Raw genomic sequence first — 7783 nt, forward strand, 5'->3', positions numbered from 1 at the left:
CAATTTTAAAGGGAAGCAGCGTAGTCACATTATAGGGTTGTGTTAAAATAAATAAATTGACATTGCTGGTATAAACCTCAGTAACACCACTACTTACTTATTTACCAAAGGTTAATATTTTCCATCTATGTCAAAAGTACAAAAAAAGCTAAACTGTAAAAATTACTGGAATGCAATTTTAGCAGACAATCAGTAGGTTGATCAGACGTCAAGGTGCTTCTCTACTGGAAACAAAAGGTAATCTTTCTCTTAGATATTAATGTCATTAACAATCCTCTTAAATTGGAAGTTAGGAAATTACAGTTCAAACAGCTGAAATCCATCTCAATCCTATAGTTGAAGTGGATGTTTCTATCATTAAGGAAGTAATATGTGACTCTCCACAAATAAAATATTTTTTAATTGTTCATTATCTTCATGTTGATGACCATATATTGGATACTGTATCATTACAGTACATCTATGCCAAGCTCTTGCAAGACAGATGTGGAAGGTAGGTCATCAAATTCAAAACTGATGTTTCAAAAGATCTGCTGCCTCTGATTATAAAAGCAAGTTCTAAATTTGATTCAGACTTAAAGAAAGCTTAAAGGTTCTGTCCATGCAAGAATTAGTAAAACTCTACAATGGGTATTCCCATAAAAACAAATGGTAATGAATGATCAAATTTCACTAAAAAATAAATGGAACTTCATCAGCATGAACACACACTACTACAGTGACCCTCTGGCCACCAGGCACATTGAATATATAATGAGGTAGCTACAATGATACTGTTCTGTGTAAAGTACAGTAAAACACCATACACTAATGGAAGAGCAACACAAATTAATCTGAAATAGATTTACTGAGACAGGCTAAAATAAAAAATGGAAAAGGTGCAGAACCAAGTAATGAACAGGTAAGACTAAGAGGTTGACTCAAAATAGCTTAGACAGCTTATTAAGTTAACATTCTGTTAATACGGTGCACAGCATTTATCAGAAAAGATTCAGTTTTAGTACTAACCCAATCACAGATTTCATTTCACTTTGACTAAATTCAAAACAGTGCAAAACGGGAACAAACACTTCGGTAGGAATTCAGAGACGATTATGCAGGTTTCAAGTGTTAGTTTTTGGTTGGGTTTTTTTAAGGATGCAATATAGACAGTTATTCATATATTTAAGATGTATGAGTGAAGACATTGAAAAGCATTAACATGAAAGAAAAAACTGCACCACAGCCTCTTAGACCTCAGCCTCATCAATGTTATGAGCCATGGCCCCAAGTTCTACCCCTATGAGTACTCATCTGAAAGTAGGGAGGGGAGAAATAAGGAGCGTAGAGAGAAAGGTTAGTGTATAACCCAGTACACAGCTAAACACTTAGTCTTGTAAAACACATGGCTTAAATGGGGCATCAGGTCACAGTTTTGTAAAAATAGCATCCTGATAGAGAAAGGTGCTAACAGCAGGTTAGGGTACAGGTAGGGTCTCAGGAGGGACTAGGGGGAAAGGTGGTGGATTGCAGGGGTTTTTTCAATACCAGTCTCACAACTTTATTACTTCAGTGTGACAAAAATAAAAAAACCTCTAAGTATTCACCTCCCTTATAATCCATGAACTGAATCCTGTAAAGACAAGTGAGAAGTAAAGTTAAGTAAGATGTAAAGCTAAGAAGAAAATAGCTATTCAGAGTTAAGCATTAAGGAACACTCAGTTACATGGTCAACAAGACAGATTTTTAAAAGTTATCGCCTATAGGAATGTATCAACCCCTCATAACAGAACTCCAGCAGATTCCAAGCCACCTGCTGAGATACCATTAGTGCTTTACGACTGACACAAGGATTGAAAAAGCTTCTCAGCCATAAGCACTTATTGCCAAAGATTAGATTGAAAAGCCCCCAAAAAATCAGTTATACTAAAATAATTAAATGAACATTCAGTCATCCAAGGATTTTCTGTAACCAAAACTAAGTTTTCCACAGAAGCATTAAATGATGACAACAGCTATGGTACTCTAAAGTAGCTGCCCATGGAATGTTATGACAAACTCTCACATTAGATACTCTCTTTTCATCTGGCTCTGGTAGCTTGTACAGTAATGTCCAAACACAGATTAGCTGGATAGATGAGCAGGGACCAAAGGACCAGTGGGACAGACAGTAACTTGGACAAGGACTGCCACCTTCAGTTAAGTATTACCTAAACAAAAAGCAAACAAACAAAACCCCCAAAAGATCCCAACTTCAAAGATTCCCCAAACTCCACTTTTTTGATTAGTACCATCTACCAGCAGAGAATTATACTCAAAATGAGAAGGCTTTCACCAAGAAAATGCAGTAAGATTCTCAAGCCTGCAAAGCTAGTTCCACAAGAAAAACAGAAGTCATATGATGGAGGCTACAGCTCAGGAGGCCCACGCTTTCTCAGACTACAACTGCATCCAATGAACAAAAGTGTTTCTTCCTCCCCACATAAAAGTAGAACTGTGCTATGGGACAGTGCAGCAACCAAACTGTAAATGGATTCAAAGAACTCGAATACCAAAGTCAACTACAGCTTAAGAAGACCCTCAACCAACCTCTGAAAAAAAGAAGTACCAAAGGAAAAAAAAATAAAAACCATCTTTCTTCCACAGGCCTCCCTTTACATTTTTCCTTATGCCCAGTACTACAGAAAGCCTGTAGATCTCTCACATAATTCAACCCATTTGCTCTGAAGCTGCAAACGCCACTCCTACGAGTAGACAATGTGACAGAGCACTAAAAAATGGCTTACCTCTTGTGATGGGTGACTAACACTGAAGTAGGATGGAACAGCCAAGAAAACGAGAAGAGCTAGGCAGAAGCGTGGGCTGCAGTCAACAAGAACAGAAAAAGACTTTTTGAACTAAGCCTGGTGTTTGACCTACTTCGTACAAGCACTCTCTAGCCTGACAAAACATACATAAAAGCTTTCCAGATTGCACAAGGAGAACCCTGGTCAGCTACACCTGTATCAGACTGAAATCTGTTCAAATCTGCATCACATCATCTGTTCAAGACGCCCAGGCAAAATGAGCAGCATGTTTCAGCACCAGTCACAACTTTTTAGTATCATTCAGCTTCCTGTTCACCTTGCTTATTGTGCACTGCCACAGAATCAGCACTACAAACCCCAAAATTAAAAATGCTAGGAAATTCAAACTGGAACAGAGAAAGGTTCCTAAAAGCTAAGAAACAATGCAACTCACATAGTTGTGTTTGATCAAAGATGGCCAAACAAGAGTCAGTTAAAACATACACAGAAGAAAAAATTCCCAAGACCACCAAAATACTGGAAAAGCAAAGAATTGAGAAAGCAAGTCAGTAAAATACTGGAAGGAAAGACCAGTCAAGGTGTATTCAAGAAAACATATTAAAATCATGTGTAGGAACTCTGCACTAGGAAATCAGATAAACAAAAGTAGATGAAGTAGAATACAGATAGACTGACCCACTTCCACTTTAATATCACATTTTCTGGAGCACATGGGGTAGAATTTTATTTTAAACATCAGTCTAACGGCAACAAGCACATCTACCATGCAATAACAACATCCTTGACAGCACCCTAAGAAAACTAATAGAGCTGTTCAAAGGGGAAAGGTCTCCTCATCAATGGAAGCACAGAACTGGTGTCAAAATACCCCAAAGAGAAATCCCTCAGAGCAACTAGAGGATTACACTGTTTTTAAGGAAAGCCCTTTCCAGTTTGGTGCTTTGCAGTACACAAGGGTCAGTGAACACACATCTCAGAGAGAGCATGCTGCGCCTGGGAATTCATATTAAACCCACGGACCAAAACCAAAATAAGCACCATCACAGGAGAATGCATGTGATACAGCGAGGCAGAAATGTAAAAAGAATACAATATTCTACAAAATCATTCTAAAAAAGCATTCAGGTCATAGATTCTTAAGATCTTCTGACCTTCACAGTACTAACACCAGCAGGTCTTTCTAAGGATAACTGAGTCCTTCATAGGCATTGGCATACAAAAGGTTGAACCCTCTCTTCATTATGTCTTTCGCTATAATGTTAAACAATGAAAAATAACACAAGTAATACTAGATATTCTACAAAGTGATACTCCATTAAACAAGTTCACCAGTTTAACAGAACTTTGTACACAGCAAGTTCTGAGGAAACACTAAGTAAAGTACCAAGAGAAACAACCAATCTCACAACAATGAAGGCATGCCAAAGAACAAATACTGTCTGAGCTGAAAGTGCACTGTTAAAATTTGGAAAAGCTGAAAATCCAACAAGATATTAGACCAGAAAGATTTTCAGCACTGCAAAAAATACACTTCCTCACCTCATAGATACAATAAATCACTATGTCTATCATTATCAGAAGGCACTACATGATTAAGTCCAAATGCAGTAATAGAGATCACAGTGTGTGGCCACCAAAACAAACATTCAAAGATAGAAACTCTTCAAGAGAAACCCAAAAAGCACAATTTAACAGGAAAGAAGAGTGACGACCTCCATGACAAGGGCACAGCAAATCAAAGTTTTGTCTCGGACATTTAATGCTGCTTCCACACAGATTCAGGAAGAATGAACAGACTTATTTAAGCTTTACACAAAAGACAGCAATAATCTCAGATAATAAAATTTAAAAAGTATCTCCATCTTTAACTTATGATTCTCTCTGATAATAAAACATCTCAGCTATGCAGAATTCTTATACTAAAAAGCTATTACCAAAAGGCTTATAGCAACCCAATATGGCATAGTATAGGTTATATTTCTCTCAGAAACTTAACATATCAACTGATGTATCAAAACAAGATCAGCTCTTTAGCACTGTTCAGTCAGTATCACACTTGCATCAAAAGTCATTCAGGAGTAGTACAGGTAAAGACTGAAGAAAACAAAACAACAAAAATACCAGACTAAATAGTTCTCTCTACCCCCAGCCACCCCCTGAAAAATGCTAAAATAGCAAACTGCACTTTATTTCAAGTTGCTACTGAAATCCTTAATACAGAATCAGACAATGTTTAGTAGTTTAGGCATATGCCATCAGCTTTAGTTTGTATCTGCCATATCTCCTGTTTGTTTCACATGTGAGTAAATTAAGTTTAAAATATAAAAAAATAATTTTGAAACATTTACTGCCTTGAGAAAAAAAAAATTACAGACACAATATAATCTCTCTCTGCTTTGTGAATACTGACTGTTGTATACTAGAGTCCATCTGTTAAGTAATGACTGATCCAGGATGCATCGCTGCTGCAGCAGACTCACAAGCAGTTTCACATTCATATATGTCTCCCAGTGCTGAGAGAACTGTTTAAACACTCTTGTGTTTATTTTAAAATATAAACATTGTTTTCAGAAACAGGAACTAATTAGCAGGTCTGTCTTATATGCAAGCAATGGATGTCCTCCACACAGATATCAAAACATACTCTTAACCTCTCCACCAAAGACAAGCCAATGTTAATCCAGTTGCTGGTGCACTAACAACCAGAATTAAAATGAGCTTAAATATCAGTAAGAATGAAAGAAGAAAGAAAACCAGAAAAGGATTAAACATCTTTGTATCCGTCATGATCTACACAAAGCCAGTTAATAAAATAACTGCATGTCATCCACTTATTTTGAGTGCTACTTTTAAAGAAATGGGTAATAAACCAATGAAGTTATGATGACTTGTACCACACTTGTACAAAGAACAAAAATAAAATTTACAAGTCACATTTCAAGCTGTCAAACAGCTTGTAGAGAGGAATGGGAAATATACCAGATTACTGTTTTGACATATTCACAAAACTATCAGTTTTAACCCTGTGTGTTCAGATAAGCCATAAATATTAAAATGATCTGACCAAATTACGTCCTTCCCTGCATGCTGCAGCTTTTCCACTCAGTCTGTGCTAGGTCAAATGCAAATAACTGTCAAACAGAAGAATACATCTTTTTAAAGTGTTTGAAACAAAATATATTCTTTACATGACTTTGTATAAAATGATTAGAGGTTAGAAGCATTAAACTCATTTGAAACAAAGGCAGTTTCAATTAATTGCCATTCAGTTTTGAGCAGTCATTTTTCTATCCTATTCTATGTGCAAAATTTGAGGGTATTTCATTGACTGAACTGCTTCAAAAGCTTTGCTGCAGCAAATCTCGCATTCAGGAACAGCACCAAATTGCACATAATTGAAAGTGATTCATTTTTAGATGCACTCGCTTGGCTTCTGTGGATTCCTCAGGCTTTGGTGTAGGTAGCGCAAAAACATTAAGTCATACAGTCCTGCAGTAACTCTTTCACTCCATGAAGTGAGCAGCTGACTAAGGAGGTACATTTTAGCATTTTCTCCTTGTTTCGGCTATTTACCCCTGTACAATAGTATTTTGCAACACACAGACCTTCGACCAAAGTAGCAACAGCACTTACTTTGCAGACAAGAATGTGTTTTGGAAAGCATGGCAGGTTATTAAGACATGGGCAACCCAATACAATACTACAATACAACTAACTCTTTATTACAGATATTAAAGCATACTAAATCCTTGCAAAAATCTCCCTCCTCCCCTTTCCTCCACATAAAATGCTCAACTAGCTCTGATCTAACAGGGTTAAACCCTTCACATGTTTCAGCCACCTAGAAAAGATACCAGCTCAGGCTGGGTTTTTTTAACGTTTTTCAATTAAAACCAGATACTACATTTATGCCACTCTTCTTCCCAAGAGGAAGCTACTAGGTTAAAGGGCAGTGTCCATAACACGAATTTGCGAATTACTTAATCTCCTTATTTTTCTCACTGTAAATTGCACACACTACATTCTGCAGGAGGCGGCCGGGACGAGGCACTGGGAAGGGGAAGTGGCCTGTCTGTACTAGGCAGGGTCCTGCGTGGAGTTTAGGGAGCGCTGAGGGGGCTTCTGTCACACGCACGACGAGGAGATGAGCAGGTCGCGGCATTAACGAGGAGAGAGAGGCACAAGAGGAGTTTGGGAAGGAAGGATGGTTGGAGAAGGGCCGTACGTGTAGGAGGGACACGGGGGCTGGGAGGATGCAGGTCCCTGTCGGGTGGCACAGGGGCGGAGGGGCGCGGGAGCAGCCTCGGGCGGAGGTGGGCTGCGCGGGCCGGTGCCCGCCGGGGCGTCACCGCGGCGGGGTGCCCGGCCGCTTACCAGGTTCAGCACCGTCTCCACGATGTCCCGGTTGCTGACCTCCCCAACCTGGATGAGTCCGATGAGAACGGCGAATTTCATCCGGATATTGCGGATCGGCACCGACGGGTTAATCATCCCCGCGGGGAGCACCACGGACCCGGAGCCCGACGCCCTCAGCTCCCCCATCGCCACGACGCTGCTGCCGCTGCCGCCTCCGCCGCCGCCTCCACCACCACCGGCCCCGACGGAGATGAGTCCCGCGGGCTGCGGGTCCGGCCCCGACACCGGCTTCTCGCTCGCCATTTACCCCCCGCCGTTACCGGCACCTGCCGCCGCCGCCTCCCCGCCCGGCCGGGCCGAGCCGCGCATCCACCGCAGTCGCACCCGGCGAGGCCGCAGGGAGCCGGCCCGAGGCGCAGGCACTGTCCCAGGAGCCGCTCCCCCGCTCCGCTATAATGAGGGATTATTATGGGCGCCGATGCCCCGTTAGCCGAGGGCTGCCCGGCCGGGGCCGCCTCCCCGCCGCGAGGCCGGGGACGCGGGCGGCGCCGAGCGCGGTGCGGCCCGGGGGGGGGGCGAGAGCCGCGCGAGGAGAAAAACGACACACAAACGATGCCGCTGCCGCTGTTGTTGTGGAGCCG

The 7783-nt window shown here is 41.2% G+C and overlaps 1 protein-coding gene across 11 annotated transcripts in view; it reads right to left on the minus strand.

The window, feature by feature from the left end:
* Positions 1-7677, minus strand: part of NBEA (neurobeachin) — a 467529-nt gene extending 459852 nt beyond the window's left edge. For 10 of the 11 annotated variants that reach the window (XM_042014387.1, XM_042014386.1, XM_042014384.1 and 7 more), the window contains exon 1: positions 7161-7676. In XM_042014387.1, the coding sequence (XP_041870321.1) occupies positions 7161-7445 (285 nt within the window). In that variant the 5' untranslated portion in view covers positions 7446-7676. Of the gene's footprint in view, positions 1-7160 lie in introns of all 11 variants that reach the window. The other variant, XM_042014378.1, reaches the window with a different exon arrangement.
* Positions 7678-7783: the final 106 nt, after the last annotated feature.

The sequence above is a fragment of the Corvus kubaryi genome, unplaced genomic scaffold, assembly GCF_017639235.1.
Source record: "Corvus kubaryi isolate FWS band 111438036 unplaced genomic scaffold, C.kubaryi_AGA036_p1.0 split1-65, whole genome shotgun sequence".
Classification (NCBI taxonomy): Eukaryota; Metazoa; Chordata; class Aves; order Passeriformes; family Corvidae; genus Corvus; species Corvus kubaryi.